The 24,390-nt window shown below is 35.8% G+C and overlaps 1 protein-coding gene across 14 annotated transcripts in view; it reads right to left on the reverse strand.

Moving 5' to 3' along the window:
* The window catches only part of DLG1 (discs large MAGUK scaffold protein 1), a 245,648-nt gene that overhangs the window by 3,301 nt on the left and 217,957 nt on the right, over window positions 1-24,390 (reverse strand). For 13 of the 14 annotated variants that reach the window (XM_045287590.1, XM_045287588.1, XM_045287601.1 and 10 more), the window contains 6 exons: window positions 20,462-20,503; window positions 18,067-18,117; window positions 17,146-17,247; window positions 16,711-16,883; window positions 6,288-6,397; window positions 2,486-2,577 (listed from right to left, as the gene is read on the reverse strand). In XM_045287590.1, the coding sequence (XP_045143525.1) occupies window positions 2,486-2,577; window positions 6,288-6,397; window positions 16,711-16,883; window positions 17,146-17,247; window positions 18,067-18,117; window positions 20,462-20,503 (570 nt within the window). The remainder of the gene's footprint in view (window positions 1-2,485; window positions 2,578-6,287; window positions 6,398-16,710; window positions 16,884-17,145; window positions 17,248-18,066; window positions 18,118-20,461; window positions 20,504-24,390) is intronic. The other variant, XM_045287595.1, reaches the window with a different exon arrangement.

The raw sequence follows: 24,390 nt of genomic DNA on the forward strand, positions 1-24,390 counted from the left end.
TCACCACCAATTTGGATCGCCTGTTGTTCCCTTGTCCCTGGGTTTGTTAACACCTCTTCCCTTCCCCCCACCTCCCCCTCTCCCAAGCCACGTATTCTTAACAAAGGAAAAAACTGCTGGTTTCATCAAATGCATACAATTTGTTTAAAAATTGATACCAAACCTGACACTGGTGATATTTTTTATCTTGTCTTATTGTTTTATTAATCATCTGAACATGTAGTAATACAAGTGCTGCTTTGACTTTTCTAATTTCAACCCAAGTATATATAGAAATGGGGAGAAAACTGAGGTATTCTCCTCTCACAGAGGGAACGCACAGAGTTGCTAAGAGTCAGAACTGTCTCACTAGCAACGAGTGTACTTTTGAGTTAATGTATATAGAAAGGAAAAAAGACTGTGGGTACAAATCATGGCTATATTAGTTTTATTTTATTTTAGGGGTAAGATTTTAGGGAAAACCAGCTGATTAAAGATTATTTGCTACTATTTTCTTCAGTATGCTAGTAACTGCCAGGTGCTATAGTGTAGGTAAATTAAGATACATCATCTGGTGTTTTAGTGGTTAGAAACTATTAAAATTAATATTGGGTGATTTAATTGCTCCCTGAAATAATGTGTGAATAAAAAAATGGTCATAATTATTATTAAAGAATCCTTTGGGGATAGTTGGGAGTCCCAGACAGAGGTCTGTGAGGATGTGGGAATCAGTTAATAAAAAAACCTAAAAAAGTTGTTGGAATCTCACTAGACACTAAGCATGAATTAAGGTTTTAAGAAGAAAAAAAGGGAATGTTTATGCATAAATGAAAAAGTACAGAATAAAGCAAACAAAACCCTGAAAATAACACCAACAAAAGAGTCATTTTGAAGAGCATCATAGATAAGGATTTCCATGACCTCAAAACACCTCAATAGCATAAAATATCACATGGAGATTTTACAAAAATTATTCACTTGGAGACTGAAATTCTGCATGTACAAGTAGGCTGATGGAGTATAAGGAGGGCTGACAACTTAGGTGGCTAAGAATGCATGAAAAATCAGGAATTATAAATAACAGTATTTAATGATATCAGCTCTGAGAGAGTTCCTATTTTAAGCTAAATATCGATAGGCCGTTTGGTTGCTATGAGTCGGAATCAACCAGACAACAGTGGATTTGGCTTTTGTCCTGGAAAACAAAGTTCCTTTGACAAAACACTTGGCTCTGAAGTTTGGCATCTTAATGCATCCTAACAGCACAGATAAGAACTTACTTTAGAGGAAAGAGTTATTCAGTAATTTGACTTGGGAAACATACTGTATATACTTGTGTATAAGCCGAGTTTTCCAGCACATTTTTAATTCAGTTTTTGTGGTAAAATTAGGTGCCTCCGCTGATATTCGGGTAGGCTTATACTCGAGTATATGCGGTACATTTTGCTTACTTTGTAAATTCATTCAATGGAATGGCTAGTAAAACAATTCTCCTTAAGAGATAACTGGCACAGCATTCTGCTAAGGACATGCTCAAATGACTCAAATTACTAGCATTCTTGAGGATGGACCTCCTTGTATGGGGCACAGATGGGACACACCTTTTATATTCCCAACAAAAATACATAACCTAAATCTAAGCACTAGGAAATACAAGGCATTTAAAACATAGGACAGAATTCTACAAAATAATTAGTTTTTAAGGTCATGAATAAGAAAGATAAACCGGGGAGGTACCCCGATGAAAAAGTCTAAAGATGTGATAATTTAATAAAGCATGTGGTCATAGACTAGATTCTGGAATAAGAAAAGAACTTTCTCTCTCTGCTATGATGGCAATTGTGGGATAACTGGCAAAATCAGAAGAAAATCTGTAGTTTTTCTTAAGGGTAAGTCCAAAAATATTGCTGCAAAATCATAAGCACCTTTATCAAATAAAAATACCAAAATGTGAAGCTTTTGTTTCTTGACATATCCTCCACTTAGGCCTATCATTTTTGAAGGTGATATTTCCATCTCTCTATCCCAGGGCTCCTTCATGACCTTTACTGGTACTCAATATGAACACCACCGACGTGGGGACAGACATCCATTTAAAATAAAAACATCAACGACAGAAGTCTGTCCACAGATACTCAAAGGAATAACTTAAAAGACAAAATAAGTGAGCGAAAACTATATGGGAATCACTGAGTACTTCTTCCTTTTTTAAACAAATAATGCTTGAATGGATCAAAATATATAACGAATAGAAGAAAAATCTGAGTATCACAGAAGAAACCAAGTCTGAATAATATTTTCTCTGATCATATTATAGCCTAACTTAAAAATCTAAAAACCACTAAATTAAAAAAAAAAAAAATCCCCATTCCCATATGTAAACCCCCCACAAAAGCTGTATTAGTTACTAATGGTAGATAGTCCAAAATTCATTTCAGGGTTTTAGTTCTGTGGCTTCAAAGCTAAATTCTACCATAAAGGGTATCATATCACACATGATGCCAACCTGTGAAATGTTCTGTAAATTCCTGTTCCAGTTTCATGGCTCTCTCAAACGTCTTTCTGGCTTGTTCTTCTGTTAGGCGCTTATTCATTTCCCTATGCAAATACATTTAGAGAATGATATAGATAGCTACTACATTTTAATGAAAATATGACAAAAGAAGATACAGAAAACGTATGTTCAAAATTCTTACTTCACTAATTATTAGTTGTTAGACCCTGGGCAAGTTACTTAACCATTCTTTGCTTTAGTTTCTGCAGCTCTGAAATATCAATAACATTTACTTTCATATAGTTTTTGAGATGTATATTTGAATACAAAAAACACTTGGAATATAGTCTGATACAGAGAAGCACTATGTGTGAAAAAAATCATGACTTTTCTCAACAAAGCATAATCAGAGTTGGCATTTCACGAAAATGCTTTCCTAGAGTAAAGCTAAATGTAACTGTGTTTTTGATTTATTTTTATTAAGTGATGCTGTATACTGTCTCTAGCTCTGTCCAGTCAATGATACAATTAGGTAGTTATGAAAGGTTTGAGTGCTCAGTCACTTAAAGTAGTTCAGCTGCGACTGAATGGCTATCATGGTACTTTTGGTATTTCCAGAATGGTGGCTTAAGGAATTCTGCAAACTTAACCCATGTAGTCTCTGAAAATGTCCTAAGAGCACACAGCATAGCAAAAAACAGAAACATTTATTCAAGGGATCTACTAATCTTAGTAAGATTACTGAGTCTGCGGCACTTGAGTCACGAACGACGCCCACGAGCTGGGCATGATGGAAGCTCACATCTAGAAGGATTTGGTCAAGAAGACAGGGCTCCCTCGCCTTACTTCTAATCACCTAAGAGATTAGAAGAGGGTGCAATCTAACAGAGGCAGTCTGCTGGCATTTCTCATTCCAGTTTTGTGCTCCCTTTTTCCATTGAGCCCCAGTCCCAGAGTGCCGAGCCAAGAATATTTGAGGTTTAAGCGCTCTCTCCCCTGGTGGCTCCTGAAGAAGTTCTATGGAGAGGCAAGTTGAGAAGACTGGATGCTACCACCCCCACCCATCACTGTCACTTCTAGAGAATAAGGCCACTGCTATAGTCTCCAGGTCTGACTGAGAAACAAAAGAATTTTTTGGTGCAGTGGAAAAGCAGCCCCTAGGACTGAGAGCTCTGAGCTCTTTGCTCCCCAAAGAAACTAACTTTTGAACAGAGCGTGGGGAAGTTCCAACCGAAGCATGGTTTCAAAAGCAACAGAAATTGTGGTGGCTCGACAGTAAGTGACTGGCAGCTCCTTGGGAGCCACAAATTAAACTGTAGGCCAATCAGAGAGAACCAAAAAGATGGGTAAATAGAGTTCCTGATATCAGAACAAACTTAAATACTGACCCGTAAGTATGACTTGTGCAAAGGGGCACAGATTTAATAAAATCAGATTGTGAAGCAATTTCCCCCCAGAGCATTGTCAGAAATAGAGCCATCAGTTTGCAACTAGTGGAGCCTAACAACTGAGTGTGATACCAACAGAGGAACACAATTTAACAGAGAGAGCGAGCCGAGAGAGAAAGAGAGAGCGAGAGCGTGCACAGGGAGAGATACGGTTCTGCTAATAATATCATCTGCCCTGCTAACCAAGCCCACGCCTGAGCCCTCTAATGACAGACAGCAGAGGCTCCCCATGGGGGTATGGCAGAAATGGAAAATGATCTCTTAAAAATTTCATTTTCCACTTATTTCTTGTTGGTTGGTAGAAAATTTGTTTTCATATGGTGACCTTGTATTTGGAAGCCTTACTTTAAAAAAATTCTACTAACTTATCTAGAGATGCTTTTGTATTTTTTCTATTCTTTTTATGAGGGGGCTTAAATATTAAGTGGAAAAATTCCACTATCTTTTAAACTAAAAGGTAAATTTAATAGATTTAATGCACTAACAATGCTAATCTGAGGATAAATAAATTCACAACAGGCTTTAACATTTGAAACGCCCCCCGCCCCCTTCTTTGCAGAGAAGAGTTTTCTGAAAGCATACAGGTCTCAAGATTCAAAGCAAAATTTAATTTCTGAATGTCCAGGTGAGTGAAACAGTCTTCGTTCTCTGTGCTCATTCTTCACACTTGCCACTTCCATTTTCCCACAAACTTTTTGAAGCTCCTACATATATAACCAAATGATCTGTGAATAATGAATTTTATGCTTCGTCGGTGGCACACTTGGTTAAGCTTGGGCGGCGGCTAATTGCAAGGTTGGCAGCCACTTCTGGAAAGATGAGGCTGTCAGCTCCCATGAAGATTTACACTGTTGGAAACACCAAGGAGCAGTTCTGCTCTGTCTAGGTTACTAAGAGTCGAGATAAACTCAATGGCAGTGAGTTTGGTTTTGTTTTGGATCTTTTGACTTAATTTCATTAACTAGCTCTGCAGTACAATCTGGTGATAGTAGGAATGTTTGCTTGTCCCCAACATCAGTGGAAGTTTTCCACAGTTTATTGTTATATTTTTTAACATTCAGATTAATGTGTTTGATTATAAAAAGATGTTGATTTTTCCCCTTGTATTGACTAAATGATCGTATGAGTCTTCTGATAATCTGTTACTGAGGTATGTTACACAAATTGATTTTACAATGCCCAACCAGTCTTGAATCTGTGGTTGCTACATTATTGTACAAAATAAACTTGTACTAACTTGTAACATATCCTAACAGGATCTAAAATTTGAGGCACTAAGAAGGGTAAGGCATCAGTATGAAAAAAGTTCGTTAGCAGAGCAATGTGAATTCTACTAAAACTGAAGAACAAATATCAAATTTACGGCGAAGCTTGGATGGAACAATGGTGAAATCACTGATGCTTTAAGACAAGCTTATAGGGACACTGCCCTGAAGAAATCAGCAATTTACAAACGGATGGTCATGCGGCAGACCAGACACATCAGTTTTTGAGGAAGCAATCTTGTCCATGGTCCTGAAAAACAGCAGTTAACACCAGAAACAAAAACCAACACCATACACGTTTCAGTTGGTTCAGCTTATACAATTCTGAAAAAGTTGAGCAGAGTTTTTGCTTCATGGGTACCAACTGCTGTGTCCAGTTCAGCTGCAGCCACAGCAGGGCTTTTCATGGGAATTTTAAACAAGTGGAATCAAGTTCCTAAAGTATTTCTTCGAAGAAATGGAATAGGAGATGGAATATGGCAAAGCATAATCAAAGCAATGGCTACTTTGAGGTGGAAGTGATCCAATCAAAGCAAAAGTACACTGGTCCAGAGCAAAGGTCATGGCAGATATTTTTTGGATGCTCAAGGCATTTTGCTTGTTGACTTTCCAGAGGGCCAAAGAATGTTAACATCTGCTTATTTGGAGAGTGTTTGGGGGAAAGTAACTTTAGCAGGAAAACTCCCGAGAAAGCTTCACTAGAGTCTCCACCATGCAAATGTGTTTACTCATTCCACTCATGAGACAACGTTTTCATGGGATATCATTACAGTTCTGGTTTGGCTCTTTCTAGCTTCTTTTTGTTTCCTGATCTTAAAAAACATCTTTAAGGTTCCATAAAATATATAATAACTAACACTATAAAATAATACAAAACAGACTGCCTTGATATAGTTATGCCAGGAACCTTAGTTCTTTAGCTTCCATTAAACATTTTTATCTTTTAATTCAATTTCTCCATAAACTTTTCCAAGTACCCTTGTATATCCTTTGATTTTTCAAATGGCAGAGCTGCAGGAAGGTTAAGCAAATTACTCAGGCTAGTAAGTGACAGAGAATGGATTTGTATTTGCAGACCGTGCCTTAAGCAGTCACACTTACATGATATTTTCCATGGATTTAGGTTTAATAAAAATGGAGATTGGATAAAGTTGTGCAATCTGTAATCTCTTGATGGCATTTCCAGACACATCGAGGATACAATGTTTACCCTAAAACGAGGAAAAAAGAAGAAAACATTTGAACTAAGTTTTTTCAATTATATCAAAGATGCTTTTCTTATGGGTACAAAATCTAGATTATGGTATGCTATTATCTTTGTTACCTTTAAACAAATTGGTCATTTCTATTAGCAACTATTAGGAGAGGAAATGGTATAAAGATAATAATAATAATTGTTAATAATGAATCTACTGTTCTCAGACAACACATTTAAAAAGGAACAAAAACTTCTCCTACTCCTAGACTTCACAAACCAGGTATCTGGTGGTAAATATAATATTGCTATCTTTTATTTTCCCAAAAAAGGATATTTGAAAAATAAAAAATACTCCAAATTAACATCTCACCATAAAGAAGAATCTTTTAAATTAAAAAAACCTCCTCCACCACCACCACCACCAAATACCTCACTATTACTCTAGGCTATTTCTCATTTAGTTGTTGATGTGCAAAAACTTCATATAGGAACCCAAGTCTGGACTACAGTGACACATTCTCTGACATACTTCACTGCACTGACAAATAACACCACATATCTTATACGATTTTAAATTAGATCCTCTGGGCTGGCATCCACTTCAGTGAATGATAAATACTTTAAACATACTGAAGAGGAAATACACTCAGGAACCTTTTGCCTACTTGCAGTAGATATTAACATTTTACATGATTCTGTACACTTTAAAAAAAGGTTTTTGACTTTTATTCAAGTTATAAAAACAATATGAGGATTCCCATATACCCAATACTAATATACCAAAACATTACAATTTTACTATATTTGTTTTATTATTCTCTAAGAATAGCTTAAGAGTAAATTGTGGATGTAATGCTTCTTTACCCTAAATATCCTAAAGCCAATGACATATCTTTGACATCACTTGTAATTCCAGATAACAATCTAATGTCCTTTACTAAGAAAGAAAGGAAGGAAAAAAACAAACCCTAAACCTAGGATCCAATTCATGATTACCCTTAGTATTTAGCTGAAATATCTTTCACAATCTGAACAAGTGTTGAAGAGTACAGAACACTTACTTGATAAAACATGCCCCAGCCTGGGTTTGGGTGATGCTATTCTACCAGCAGTACCGTTTTGGGGGGCAGGAATACAGCAGAAGTGATGTTGTGTCCTCAGTCCATCATCATCGAGAGGCATGGCATCTCTATTACTGTCAATTTTGATCACTTAAGAGCTTGTGCTGCAGGTTTTTCTACTGTAATGTTACTATCTTTCTCTTTGTAAACTGTCATCATGCCAATTCTGACTCAGTGATCCTTGTGAGTTTCTAAAGCTACAGCTCTTGGAGCAGAAAGCCCGATCCTTCCTGGATTCAAACTACTGACTTTGTAGTTAGCAGCCCAATGCACAACGCACAATGCCACCAGAGATTCTAGTCCTTCTATCCATGCATTTGTCTTATCCATATATTTATTGCGTGATGGATTCTTAAGTTTTTAATTTATTCTGTTTTAATCAGCTACTATTATTATTAATTTTTTGAAATAGACAAATCTCTTGATGTGGCCAAAGGCTCTATAATTTGGCTCGTGTCTTCTTGACACATCTTAATCATTCACTGAACACTTATGAAGGACCTTCAAAAAGTTAGTAGAAAAATGGAGTTAAAATATAATTAATTTTATTTATATGCTATTTTTCATTCCTCCTATCCTTTTGCCCCCCTTTGAGTGTATGATATTGTATAGTTTTAGAAATCAAACTTAGACAAAAAGATAATTATCAGAGAAATGCCCTACACCTCCATTCTTCTAACCATTCCCAAACCTCTACCCATAAAGGTAATCAATCTCACTGGTTCCTGATTCTTTTTTCTGTATTTCCTTTTGTACAAACAAGCAGATACAGGTATATTTCTTTCTTATACTAAAGTAGCCTGCTATAGATATTAATTTCCTAACAGTTCCTAAACATCTTTCTTTATTTTTTTGTGTACAGCTGCATATAACGACTGTGTTGGCATAAAGTAGATAATTTTATCACTCTTTTATGGATGGGCATATGGATAGTTTCCAATATTTGACAATAATGAACTGTGTATTGCAGGGAATACACTTGTGCACATACAATTTTGTATCGTTGAGGGAGATAGCTCTGGGTTTAGTAGATTGAAGGACATATGCATATACAGTTTCGCGAGGTTACAGGTAAGTTTAGCTATAAAGATTGTACCAGTTTGCATTTCTACCAATGAGAGAATGAATGTTCTATAACTTTTTATTTGGCCAAACTGATAAGCAGGCATCATAGATTGTGTGAAAGGTCTTATCTTATTTTTATGTGAATTATTTATCACATATTTTCCCTATTTGCCCATTAGATTTTTCATCTCCATTCCTCAATTTCCAAGTTCTTTTTATAAAAAAATATACTGGGAATACTGGCCCTTCATCTGTAAATTCTATCGTCTATTTGGCCAGTTTGACATTGTTATGGATGTCTTTTGATATTTTCTGGCCATGTCAAATTTTTACTTTTATCAAGCCAAATTTACTAATCTTCTCTCCTATTGCATATTGTTTTGAATTATTGGGTAAAATTTTACTTATGTCCAAATTATGTTTCCTTTTGACACATACACTATTTTTAACATCTGTAACTTTGCTCCATTTACTTTTTTGTATGAATTTAATCGAATGTTTCCTAGCTGTTCCACCATCATTTGTTAAAAATTCCAGTGATTGAAGATGGTGCTTTTTATCACATATGAAATTTCCATACGTGTTTTGGTGTTTTCTGAGACAATATATTCTATTTCCCTGATTTATTTATTTATGTGCCAGTACCCTAGTGTTTTCATTTTAAAATGACTTTATAGTATGCTTAGTATCTGGTAGGGATATATATAGTTCCTACAGCTTTCTTCCAGTTACACTGAATTCTTATATAGGAACACAATTTAACTTGTCTTTCTCCACTAAGGAACTGGGAGATACTTTTATTGGGATTGTTTAACACAATTAAAATTAGAACTCATAGCTTTCTAATATTGAGTTATCTTTGCCCAAATTAAGGGCTATCTTTCCATTACTTTAGTCTACTATTAACAGCATCCAGGAGTGTTTTACATTTTCCCTCATTTAACTCTATGTATGTAATTTATATATTTCTTACTATTTGATCTTCTGTTGTTTATATTATAAGTAGGCTTTTCTCAATCATTTTATCTTCTAAATAGTTGTTGTTTATATATCAAAGAACTGATTTCTCCATATTAATTTCATCTACTGCTACCTTGTCAAATCTTTCCTTATAAAATTGATTCTGTAAAATTTTCAGTTATATCATATATTACCTGCACATAGACAGCTTTACTTTTTATAACTCTTATATGCTTTGAATGGATTTTTCTTAACAGCATTGACTAATACTTTTAGTACAATGTGGAAAAGACATTGGGGCTGCATGACTTGTTCATAATGGAATTGTCTTTATAGTTTCTCTCATTAAAGAGTTAAGAATTTATTTACCCATCCATTTTTTTAAACCTGATATTCTCTTTCTGCTTTTAATAATAGCGGTCACTATATTCTTGATTCTTCCTCACCCATACTTAAGGAACCATATTAAATTTTGCCAAAGGCTTTTGCAGTATCTAGTGATATTTATAAACTATCAAGGGCTCATGTGGGAGGGGGGAGCGGGGAGGGAGGGAAAAATGAGGACCTAATGTTGGGGGTTTAAATGGAGAGAAAATGTTTTGAGAAACGATGTACAAATGCGCTTTACACAATTGATGTGTGTATGGATTGGGATAACAGTTGTATGAGCCCCTAATAAAATGTTTAAAAAAAAAAAAAGGACAAAGTCAGAGGGCTCGCCTTACCTGACTTTAACACCTACTATATAGCCATAGTGGTCAAAACACCAGGGCACTGGAACAATGACAGATACTCAGACCAATAAAAAAGAACAGAAAACCCAGAAATAAAACCATCAGCATATAGACAACTGATCCTCAACAAGGGCCCCAAAAGCATTAAGTGGGAGGTGGATGCCCTCTTTCACAAGTGGTGCTGGAAACAATATATATCCAACTGTAGAAAAAAGGAAACAAGACCCTTACCTCACCCCATGTACAAGAACAAACTCAAGGTGGAGCACAGACCTAGAAGTAAAACTTGAACTATCAGGACCATCAAAGAAGGAATTTTTGGGACAAACCTAAGAACCTTGGCTCAGGGAATATACATAGGCTAACTGTAATAGGGAAGGGTACATACACACTGATGAAGCGGAAAATGACAAATGGGATATATGAAGGATAAAACACATGTATGTCGAAAGACTTCATCAAGAGAGAGCAATGAGAGAGCCCACAGACTTGGAGAGGATTTTTAGCAATGACATAACAGACAAAGGGCTTATTACTAAAATCTACAGAAAGAAAACAGTTAAATCACTGAGGAAGTGGGCAAGTGACCTGAAAAGATGTTTTACCAAGGACGAGACCTGGATGGCCAATAAACCTATGAGAAAATGTTCCCAATCATTAGCCATCAGAGAAATGCAAATTACAACAACTATGAGATACCACCTAACACCCTTGAGGATAGCCCAAATCAGAAAACCAGACAGCAACAAATGTTGGGAGGGGATGTGGTGAGACAGGAACTCTCCTCCACTGCTGGTGTTCGTGTAGATACATACAGCCACTGTGGAAAACAATCTGGTAATATTTAAGGCAAATGGAAATTGAGTTACTTTACGATGCAGCAATCCCTCTACTGGGAATATACCCAGAAGAGGTAAGAAACAGACCACAAACAGTCGTCTGTGCCCAATGTTTATTGGGGCACAATTCACAATCGCAAAGAATTGGAAACAACCTGAATTTCCATCGATAGACGAGTGGATTAGAAAACTCTAACACACACACACACACACACAATGGAGTACTACACATCACTAACAAGCACTTGATGCTCCCATGAAGAACAATGCCTTATGAGATGAGTTGGAGGAAATCATGCTAAGCGAATTTAGCCAATCACAAAAGGACAAGTACAACACGAGTCCACAGAGGTAATCATACTCAGCACAGTAGGTATAGAAGAAAAGCTACTTGTTTCACAATTTATGGTCTGAGGTACAGGCAGTCAGGCGGGGGACAAACTAAACCCAAGAACACACACGTCATTCCATGGCAAAGGGCAACAGAGGGAGAGGGGAGGAGACGATGGCACTGGAGTAGGACATTAATCCACTCAAGGGGAGGGGTACTGCGTATGTCTGCACAGAAATGGGAGTATGAATGCAGACCCCACCATGGCACACCAAACCTTGAGGGCAATGTGACCACATGCAAAGCTAAACTGACCCCTCCCCCCCAACTGGAAGTACACACTACAGAGAACACACTAAACCTACAGGTGGGGGAGAGAGGCCGGCCTGCCACACCCACACAGAAGCAAACCAAGACAGAATAAGAGAGTGGAGGGACCAATGCGAAGAATCTATTCATGTGTCTTATCTGATTTTTGTTTCTGTGTGTGTATATTAATTTGAGGAAATGCTAATTCAAGTACTTTGTTCACTTAAAAACTGTTATTTTAAAATTGGACTGCATAAAAATGAAAACATCTACTCCTTTAAAAACGATATATCAAGAAATTACAAATAAGCCACATATTGATAAAAAATGTCTGTGAATCATGTAGACTTACATAATATTCTCCACTTCATCATATGCACGTGAAAGTTGGACATTGAATAAGGATGCCCAAAGAAGAATTAATGCATCTGAATTGTGGTGCTGGAGAGTACTATGGACGCTGTGGGCAAACTGACCTGTGTTGGAAGAAGTAAGGCCAGAGTGCTACTTAGAGGCAAGGGTGGCAAGACTTCATCTTATATACTTTGGGCATACTGTCAGGAGAGACCAGTCCCTGGAGAAGGACATCATGCTTGGTAAAGTGGAGGGGCAGTGAAAAAGAAGCCTCTCATTGAGACAGAATGACATAGGGGCTCTATCAATGGGAGCAGGCATTGGAACAATTGTGAGGATGACACAGGACCATGTAGTGCTTTGTGGTTGTGTACAGGGTTGCTTTGGATTGCAGTCAACTAATGGCAACTAACAACAAATATATATCTCTTGCCATCTTAATGGAGGAATTAGTTATCACAATGTCGTTTTGATTTGCCTTGTTCTGATAGCTAATAACATTGAATATTTTTTTCATGTTTTTGGTGGTTATTTGATCTGCTCTAATTTTTAGTATGTCTTCTACTCATTTCTATTCTTTCATTTTTGTTTGAAAGATTTTTAAGGTTGTTTTTCTTTATTCATGGTTTCAAATATACCCAATACATTCTGATTTGTATAGTTTTTATATTAAACAAATTCTTAAATTTCATTTTGTATTGCTTCTTTCACTCATGAGTTAATAGCAAACCAAATTAATTGCCACTGAGTCAAAGCTCTGTGGCCCTGCTGAACAAGGTAGAACTGTCTGTGTTTTGAGACCATCACTCTTAATGGGAGTTTCTACTTTCTTCTGCGAAGCAGCTGGTGGTTTCAAACTACTGACCTTGCATAACCACTAGTAAAACCAGTGCTCCGCCATGAGCTAATAAATGATTTTAAAATTTTCTAGTTGTCAGTGGCATTTCATTTTCTAATAATTTCTAGCTTTATTGAAATGTGATCTAAGTTTTACTAATTCTATTCCTACACTATAGAACTTCCTAATATTTTCTTTGGATCCCAATAAATGATCACTTTTGGTGATTTTTCCACTTATGCTTTTAACAGTGTATCCTCTAGTAACAAGGACTAAAATTTCCCATTATGTTGATTAGGACATCAGGCTTGGTAAAATAGAGGGGCTGCACAAAAGAGAAGGTGGCGTTGAGGAGATGCACTGACACTATAGCTGCAACCGCGCTCTGGTGGCGTTTCCTTCTGCTCTACATTTGGTCACTATGAGCTGGAACCGACTTGATGGAACCTAACAACATAGCCTCTGTTATTGTCTTTATCAACTTTGCATCTCTCTCTCTTTTCCCCCCATTAAAAATAGTTTTATTTTATTCTTTTTAATTATTTTATTGAGGGCTTTAACAACTCTTATAACAATCCATACATCAATTCTATCAATCACATTTGTGCTTATGTTGCCATCAATTTCAAAGCATTTTCTTTCTACCTGAGTCCTTGGTATCAGCTCCTCTTTTTTTCCAACTCTCATGAACCCTTGATAAATTATAAATTGTTATTATTTTCATCTCTCTTCTTTCACCCATGTTTCTGTTGTCTCCCTGGGAGGGGTGGTGTGGTGTGTGTTTGTGTTATACATCAATCATTGGCGATCGGTTCTCCTATCCTCACCGCACCTTCCTCCTACCCTCAAGTTACTGCAACTCCCATTACTGTTCCTGAGGGGGTTATCTGTCCTGGAGTCCGTGTGCCAAGAGCTCCTATCTGTACCAGTGTCCGTGCTCTGGTCTAGCCGGATTTGTAAGGTAGAACTGGGGTTATGATAGCAGGGGTGGGGTGGAGCGGGGCAGGGGAGGATGCATAATTACTGGAGGAATGTTGTGTGTTTCGTCGATGCTATACTGCACCCTGGCTGACTTGCCTCTTCATTGTGACCCTTCTGTGAAGGGATGTCCAATTGTCTACAGATGGGCTTTGATTCTCCACTCTGACCCCGCCCCCCCCCCCCCCCTCGTTCACATTGCTATGATTTTTTTGTTCTGGGTCTTTGATGCCTGATACCTGATCCCGTCGACACCATGTGATCACACAGGCTGGTGTGCTTCTTCCGATGTGGGCGTTGTTGCTTTCCTACTAAATTGCCCCTTGTTTAACTTCAAGCCTTCAAGACCCCAGATGCTCCATCTTCTAATAGCTGGGCACTGTCAGCTTTCTTCACTACATTTGCTTATGTATCCATTTTGTCTTTAGGGATTGTGTCGGGAAGGTGGGCATCACAGAATGCCAGGTTATTAGGACACAGCGTTCTTGTGCTCAGGGAGGGTTTGGGTAGAGGCTCAATGGCCATCTACCTTTATACTTAACATATAAATATATGTACTTAGACCTATATCCCTATCATTATATATTAATATATTTAAATATATACATGCCTATATTTATACCTCTATAAATGTCTTTTGCCTCCAAGTTCTTTCTCCTTTTTCCTTTTCATTTCCGCCTGTTCTGTTATCATGTTCGACCTTCATTTGGCTCTCAGTAATTCCTCCCAGCTACTTTTCACTTGATCCACCCCACTATGTCCTCCTCAGCCTCGATTTTAGATCTCTTGTTGTTCCCTTGTCCCTGGGTTTGTTGGCTCCCCCCTTCTTTTTCCCCACCTCTTCCTCTCCCATGTCCCCCTGAAACTATCAGTCCCTCTGTTTTTTCCCTCAGGATTGTTTATCCTGTCTATCTTATATGGATACAGGGGGAGGGGGAATAGTTTATAAATAGTTCCAGACCTGTCTGCTGACCCTTATGAATAAACTGATGAGGTACCAAGCCCTTCCCCCTGATGCTCATTTTTTTAAAAATTCTTTTTTCTCCTGAAGAGCTGACTTTCTAAATTTGTCTCCTCATGAAGTGTGCTCTTAAATCCCTTCTCTGTTCTAGTCTACCACAACTCTCAGCAATTTTGTACTTAGGGTAGATTCCTCTCTCTGGCAAATACATTTTAGATCAATTTTAGGCACACAGTTTGAGCTTCTTCTTTATCCATGCAACGTTTCCCATATTTCACTTGTGTCCTATAAAGTTTGGAGGAGGAACACAAGAAATAGGTTTCTGTGACTCAGCACTTACGTTTCTATTTATCTGTGATTTAAAGTTTCAATATTATCTGTCCTCTAGTTATGCTGAAGGTATAGGTTTTCATTTTTCAAGAGGTAAAACAGTATAAATAATATTATAGCTTCAATTTCCTTCCCTCGCTCTTCCTCTCAAAGGGAGACTGGGTGGTATTTGTAATACACCCAAAGTATATATGTATCACTCCCATGCATCCTTTTATGTTTATTAAATATGTATTCCTAAACCATATTTTCAATGCTTACACAAATAGTAAGATGTTGTAAATATCTTTTGCAACTTAAACTATTCAAAACTTTAATTATGAGACTCATCAATGGAGATATACCTAATAAATTACTGTACTAGTTTGTTCACTGTTAACTACTACGCTAAAATGTTCCCTTTGTTGATTCCAATTACTATGATTATCCCTGGTGGCATCATGGGTAAAGTGTTGGGCTGTTAATCCCAAGGTTGGCAGTATAAATCTACCAGGCTTTCTGCAGAAGAAAGATGAGGCTGTTTGTTTCTGTGAAGATTTATAGCCTTGAAAACTCTAACACAGTCACTCTGTAATTAAATAGCAAGAAACAGAGTGTCTGGATCACGGGGCAGACCCATTTATGCATTTCCAGAGTGTTCTCAAAGGTTATGTTCTAGCAATTTATACCCCAGCTAATAACATCTAAGATCTTCCTTTCCCTCATATCCTTACCATCATTTGTAAGGCATTTGGGTTCTTTCCATTAAAACAACAAAAAACCAAAACTAATCAATATTAATAACATCTCTTGTAGGAAGTGGCATGTACAGATGGAAACACTAACATGCTGCATCCCTCAGCTTTAATGTTTTGTAGGTATTTCAAGACTGATCTTTTAACTACTAACTCTGAAGATGTAAAATAATATGATGTCTGTCATGTACGTTCAAAGAGTAACTCAAGTACATTTTTGGTCTCATGATAGAACTGCTTTAATCCAAGTTCAATACATTCTCAAACTATTTGAAGAATGATTTCAGAAAATCTGTTCCTATTAAAGGTGTGGATTTTTATACACTGCCTTTTTCTTAAATGAAGACTCAGAGGAGAAATTTTTCTCTAACCTTAATACTAGGAGCAACACCTCTCTCGAACATCGAGTTTATTTTTACTTTCAGATATAGATGATCTTATTCCTTAGTTATAAAAGATGTTAAGACTAGGGCCAAACCCAAGGAATCTCTCGAGGAAACTTATAGCACCTTATATAACTACCTCCTCTCAATTTTATAATTTTTATTCTCATTTTGTTGACATCCTTTATCTTGTATGTGCTTTTCTAAGCCACATAAAATTAAGGATTTATAATATAATGAACTCATAATATTAGTTAAAAAAATGCCCCACCATCTGCCCTTTATTTTTTTCACAAATAAGAACTAAATGTCTCAGTGCCATTCTTCTTCAATACTGTCTAGAGCATATCTGATTTGACACTAAATTCTGGGATCACTCAGATCCTTACCTTTTCTGCTACTTCTCTTACAGACTGAACACTGGTTCCATATAGATGGTTGTTATACTGGCCAGCTTCAATGAATTTATGTTCCTGAATATCTTTTTCCATCTGTTCTCTTGAAGTCACAAAATGATAATCTCTCCCATCTACTTCGTAATCTCGTTTTGGTCTAGTTGTATCTTTAATAGAAAAATATTGAGGAAGTGCATAATACTTAAAAACAAATAATACACCGGTTTTCTACTTAAGCCTATTTTTTGCAAAGTTTAAAATAACAGAGGATAATTTCAATTTGAAAAGAGACAATCTGGAGGATGAAGGTATAAATGATAAAACAATCAAGGATAAACCACTAAAAATGGACATATTTATTTTTATTATAAATAATGTAAATACTGCAGAGAATGTTTGGAACAGTAATTAAGGGATTTTGTTACTCACGAGGAACACATGATCCAAATTTGTCAGGGAATTCTGAGATCAAGTCATCATTTATCCTGTCTTTCATAGGTCCCAGTATGATCACTGGCCGAGTATAATTAACTACAAAGACAAACGTGGTGTCAATGTATTTTATTTCATTCAAGAACAAAAAATACTCTTAGGTTAAAATTATATATATTTCTTTATCCACCATATTCTTTAAGAACTAAAGATACTTAATTTTCCAGATAACGAGTCTTTACAGTGAGAATATGGAGATGTAGAAAAAGTTATTTACTAAGATCTCAAATTCTACTCTCCTAAATCAATCACATACTTGATAATTCATTCAACCAAGTTAAACTTGGCATGTTAGTAGATGTTTCTACACATTGTTAACATCCTCTCATTCCAAGGGGAAACACAGAGCACATTGTTTTACCGATATGTTCCTTACTAGATATCATGAGGAAGCAAAAAATTGAGTGTAGGAAATGATGAAATAACAGTGATCTATAAAAGATGCTCTAATGAAAGCTGCATACATTGGACTGAAGGGGATTATGCTGGAAGCAGGGAAAAGTGAGAATCAACACTGTGGTAAGCAGCATTAAAAGGAGGTTATAGATAAAGGAGATATGACAGAAGAGGGATGAATGGGACGAGGAACAGAGTCAAGTCACAGCTGCTTCCAAGACTGTGACTAGGGGTTCTAGAAGGACAGTGACGCTGCTGATGGAAATATTGCTCACAACAGGAAATGCCAATGTAAACAGCAATACCGTGGGCTAAACCATGCTCCACAAAACCAATGCAAACAGCAAAGCTCTAGTATACCTCCATATCTCTCTGAGTTTAAGTAGGAGTTAGCCCTGGTTTATAAACTTAGATCTGTATTTCTTTCAAGAGTATTGCAAAATATCAACGGAGTTCACAAACCTTCTTGTTGATTCACTGGTTCATAAGATAAGACATATTCTTCTTGTCCACCTATTAGAGAGTTAAATTACAGATGAGAAAATTCACAAAGATAATAATAATTTAATTGTTCAGATATAATATAAATTACTTAGACTTTCCTGAGAATATGGAGATGTAGAAAAAGTTATTTACTTGATAAATTATTTATGAAAAAAATTCACAAAGTGATAAATTAGTCATAAAAATAAGTTTGATACACATAAAAACATTTTGTTAGCAACTAGGTGTCTCTTATTCTATTTTTAAAAGATTATCATAAAAGCTACTTAAAATCTTCACTTGTACTGTCTAGTATGTGTTTTTAGTATTTTATTAACATGCTTTTTGGAACTTCAAGAATTTAGTAACGATTATATCTTTAAAAGATTAGTATTTCAACAATAGTGCCATAAGATGCACACATTAGACAATTTACTGCTGTCAGATTACACTACTTTTTTTATCCCACCAGGTATTATATTTAAGAGTGTATTTAATTTGCACAATAAATATAATTACAATCAAAATCAGAGAGAGAGAAAATATAAATGTCTCAGAAAAAAAACAAACAAACTCCCAAGGTGGTTTATATCGTTAACATGCTTAGTTACTAACCAAGAGGTGGGGGGTGTAAGTCCACTCAGCCTCTGGAAAGCACCAGTCACTGAAAGCTCTGCTCTGATATATGTGAGGTTGCCACGAATCACAACAGATTTGATGGCAACCAGTACAATTGAAAATCATAAATGCAAAGGTAAAATTACTGTCTCTATTGCACTTATAAAAATTTACCATTCTACGAAATCATGCCCAAATCACTTTAAAAACTAACATTTAAAAATTAGATAAAAGAAAATCCTTCCTCTTCAACAAAATCAATCAAATAATGAAGGAGGTAACATGTATTTTGCTTTTGTCTTAAAAGCTCTTCATAGTTGTTAAATTCAATGTTTGGAGTTTAGTAAATTCTAAAGAGAAATGTCTACAAATTATTATCTGATCCAGTGAAAAGAACTGAAGAGTTGAAAATAATCAGTTCTTGGGCAGAAAAAACAAAACACACCACATACACAAACAAATGTGTAGACAACAAACTAGGAAACATTGTGTTAATCCAAATGGTTCAGTGTAAGCAATACATATTAGATAATGTATTTGAGGATTATCTTCTTGATTACCAAGATTCTAGAAACAACTTTTTCACTAACTTTATTTTTTATTTAATGGCTGTATAGATTTTCTAAATGCATGTATTGGCATAAATATTCTTTCTGTATTAAATGTGCAATTCATTGTTTTCAAGTTTATTATGTTGAACAAATACTTTACAAGTTAGTCTAAAAATGATGGTATATAAAATAATGGTTTACATATTAGTAAAGACATGCAATTAATATTCCACATCTTAAATAAGTCATGCAAATGGTGACAATAACAGTATATACTTTCAACACCTCTTTTTAATTGTAATGAACTCCGGTTATGGATTAATATAATTCTAATATATAAGATATTAAACTCGTATCCCCCCTTCCTTAAAAGGGAAATTTGCATAAAAACAAGCAATCAAATAAATGAGGATTAAAAGTATATACTGTCAACATGAAACTATATTAGAGATTGATATTAACAGGATGGACCTTTTGAACAGCCATACTCATCTGTAATCAAGATTACTTTCATATTAGACAGCAGTAAAAAAAAAGGTTAGAAAAGCAATTTTAATTTTTAAGGTGCTATAACTGTGTATTCTTCCTCATATCCCAACCTCTGTTAAAAGACTTCACATGCTTGCATAGCTCACTTAATACCAAGAGTGTGATGCAAAACATCAGTTGCATATGAATCAGTATAACTGTGTAAGCAGCTATTGAAAACTTCTCCTTTATCATTTTTTTTTATGCTCACTAAGTCCTGGTATTGAACAAGGACTTTCCTCTATCCAGAACTGGTGAAATAAAAATAAAAATGTAAATAAAGTGAACTATATCTTAGCATTAGTACAAATATTTTAATGTTCATATTAAAACAGTTACTAAAAAACATGGAAAAACGCAAAGGTTCCCTCACTGAACTAAGTATTATAGTCTTATAAATATTCACATACATGTAAATGTATTCTGATACGGATTGTGGTTGGCAAAAAAAGAATCAGTATGCCATTAAAATTTTGGAAATTAATTTTTGTATGTTAATATGATTTTATTTCTAAGTATAGTGGTTTACTTGACTTTCCTTAAGTTTATGATATTAAGCATCTAATTATTAATTTTTAGATTATATCACTAAGAGAAAAAACACACAACTAAAATGGTTTGTTTTTGAGATTACAATTTGAGATCACAAAAGAACAAATAACTTAAAAAACACTTACGGTAACTACTTTCACTATCGCTGGCATTAGAGGTTACATGCTCTGAAATTGCAGGACAATGGAAAAAATAAGGAAAACACAGCCATGAGTTTAAAAAGCAAAACTTATGAAAGCAAATTATCAAAATAAAAAAAACTGACATTACAAAATATTAGGATATAAATCACATATAACCAAAGAACTCTAAAAAGCATTTTTTATTTTCTTAAAAGTTTGTTTTAAAAGAATAAAGTATTAGCAAGATATTAAGGGAAATGTCTCATTTTTGTCCAGCATGTATTGTGAACAAAATCAATACTACAAATAGCATGCAGAACAGAGGTGGGGCAAGGCGGTCTTAAATTAGTCCAGTTGTAGTTGTGAAACCTAAAAAGAGAAAATGTAATCGGTACCGTTTAGGTTACTTTATGAAACAGTAATCGCTGCAACAAAGACAAGATACATCTGATTGAAAGGATGTCCTGGTAATTAAAAGTACTTGACCCTGTTTTACAGTTCAACTTCTCTCTTATTCCTAAAGTGAAATGACAATCCATGTTTCTGTGATCATTCTAATAAAGCATTTTTGGAAATTATAAATTTGGATCATACATATGCATCAAAGAGAAGGGAGTGCTGGGGCGTGGTAGTATGTTTGAAAACAGACCAATAATTTCATTTGCAGAAACTAAAAATCAAAATTTTCCATGGGAGAAGAAAATCCAAAATGTCCTATGTCAGGAAAAGAAAAAATAATTTTAAAGATAAGGAAAAAAATCTGAAGATAAATATTTGCTGCACTGACTAGATTATCCATGACTCCTAAAATCAAGCAGAACTGCTGAACTGCACAGAGAATGGTAACAATTTTTCAAAGAATGGCTCTTAGTGAAAAACGTTATTTTAAACCTGTAGAGATAACATGCAAAATTTAAATCATTATTATTAATATTTGAGATATAACATTAACTTTAAAAATGATAAGAACTGAATACTATATGAAAATATGTAAAATGGTGTTTTCCTTAAAAAGTCATTTTCTTGGGGGCTTTCACAGCTCATATCACAATCCACACATACATCTATGGTGTCAAGCACATTTGTACATATGTTGCCATCATCATTTTAAAAACGTATTCTTTCTACTTGAGCCCTTGATATTAGCCCATTTTCCCCTTTCCCCCACCCTTCCTCACTCACAGATCCTTGATAATATATAATTTTTTTTTTCATGTCTTACACTGACCGCTGTTCTCCACCCACTTTTCTGTTGTCTGTCCCCCTGGGAAGGGGTTTTATATAGATCATTGTGATTGGTTCTCCCTCTGCTCCGCCCCCCCCCCCTCTCCTTCCCCTCCTGGTATGGCTACTCTCAATATTGGTCCTGAGGTGTTTATATGTCCTGGATTCCCTGTGTTTCCAGCTCTTATCTGTACTTGTGTGCATACTCTTTGTGGTCTAGCTGGATTTATAAGGTAGAATTGAGGTCATGGTAGTTGGGGGAGGAAGCATTAAAGAAACAAACAAACTGCTATACTGCAACCTGACTAGCTCTACTCTTCTGTGTGACCCTTCTGTAAGAGATGTCCAATTGCCTACAGATGGGCTTTGGGTCTCCACTCCGCACTCCCCCTCATCACAATGGTAACATTTTTTTGTTCTGGGTCTTTGATGCCTGATACCTGATCCCATCAACACCTCATGATCACACAGGCTGGTGTGCTTCTTCCACGTGGACTTTGTTGCTTCTTAGCTAGATGGACACTTTACCTTCTAGGCTTTAAGACCCCAGACGCTATATCTTTTGATAACTGGGCACCATCAGCTTTCTTCACATTTGCTTATGCACCCATTTTGTCTTCAGCGATTGTGTCGGGAAGGTGAGTATCACAGAATGTCAGGCTATCAGAACAAACTGTTCTTGCACTGAGGGAGTACTTGAGTAAAGGCCCAATGTCTGTCTAATACTTAACATATAAATATATGTACACATATCTATTTCCTTATCATTACATATGAATATATTTACATATGTTCATGACTGTATTTAGACCTCTAAACTAACGTCCTTTGCCTCATTGTTCTTTCCTTTATTTCCTCTTATGTTCCTCTTGTCCCACTATCATGTTTGGCCTTCATTCTGGTTTCAGTAATTCTTCTCAGCTACACTGCCCTTGATTAAAGTCCCACCAGGCAACAATGGCGCTTTAAAAAACATATTAATGAAAAAAATCTCTTTCCAAGCTCCACATGGAGCTCAAAACACTGCTTTAAATGGTTGTATAAATAGGCTACTGATATGCAAATGATTTACCTTGTTATTAAAATATTTTAGTTTTCTTTAAGCTTATCACAAACATCGTAATTATTATTGTCTTATTTCGCTTTTTAATTCTTAAGCTATTACTTTAAAATTCATTCCCAGAAGTAGGTAAGACCCATTTTAAAAAATTTCTTAAATTTATTTGAGATTGAAGATATACTCTTCATCTCAAATTTGTTTTTAAAAATTAGTTATTGCAATAGGGTGGGAATAAGAAATTGGTAGGGGTATAAACAAAACTGTTTGAGTTGATCATGTTGGGTAAATGAATACTTGCAGGGCTGAAAGTTGGCTATATTAGATAATAAAAATTAATGTTACTACAATCTCTTTTCTATCATTTTCTGAGATTTCTGTTATTCATCTTGAGTAGATAGCTACTGAGCAATGGAATTCTCCAAGTTATTTGGAACATTCTCTTATAACTCCTCTATTCTAAAAATTTGCTACTTAAAGGAACATTACTACCACCACCATTACCACTTGGGAGTTTAAAAGGCAAGCCCCCTCCCAATAATTAAAAAAATCTTCAAGGCACTTCACAATAGAAAATGTTCGAAAAATAACAAAACAGAAATGCCAAGTTTAGAGAAGGATATGCAGCAACTGGAACTCATTCTGGGGCTTGGTGGGATACGTACAACCACTCTGGAGAAGTATTTGGCAGTAGCTACTAAATTATTTTGTTAGGTATATCTCCAGTAGTAATGTACACATACATCCACGCTCAAGAAAGTTCAAAGTAAGACTATTCAAAATAGTTCCAAAAAGAAAGTCAAATGTTTATCAGTCTTAGAAATGAAAAAATAAACTCCGAGAAGTTCACATAATGAATGAGAAAAATATTCACTGCTAATTTAAAAACCAAGGGGAAAATCTCAAACAAAATACGGAGTGAAAGTGCCAAACTCTAGGCCCTTTATATAAAGTTCAAAAGCAAATTTCTACTATTCTAGGTTAGAGGAGCTCTGGTGGCGTAGTGGTTACTTGTTGGTCTGCTAACTGCAAGGTCAGCAGTTTGAAACCACCAGACACTCTGTGGGAGAAAGAAGGGGTTTTCTACTCCCCCAGAGTTACAGAACTCACAGGGGCAGTTCTACCCTGCTCTATAGGGTTGTAATGAGTCAGCATCAACTTGACGGCAGTGGAGTATACTAGGAGCCACCCTCTGGTTGGAGGGGTTGTGTGACTGAGAGGGAGCATAAGAAATGATTCTGAGAGCTGGTTACAGAAGTAACCACAACTTTGTGAAAATTTATCAAGTTATAAAAGAGCTGTGTACGTTCCTGAATACATTACTTCACTGAAAAGTTAATTTAAAAGTTACTACTGCAATGTAAGAAAATCTTTTTATTCCTTTTTCTAAGCGTGTACAAATATTTGCAATATGCATATGTACAGTTAGATTTTTCACTCATGTTGTTATCCTGTCAGTAATTTTCTAAGTGGTTTTTCAGTGACTACATGCATAGCATAACACCACAAAGTATGGTTAAACCATACCCTTCAGTAATCATTCGCCAACTGTAAGACATTTAGAAAGGTTTCGACTGAATTTCTAAATGTTATAATGAACATTCTGCTATACAAACTTCTGCACCTCTGATTAATCAGGAAAAATCGTGAG

The sequence above is a fragment of the Echinops telfairi genome, unplaced genomic scaffold, assembly GCF_000313985.2.
Source record: "Echinops telfairi isolate 266 unplaced genomic scaffold, ASM31398v2 ScPeMD7_17;HRSCAF=63, whole genome shotgun sequence".
Classification (NCBI taxonomy): Eukaryota; Metazoa; Chordata; class Mammalia; order Afrosoricida; family Tenrecidae; genus Echinops; species Echinops telfairi.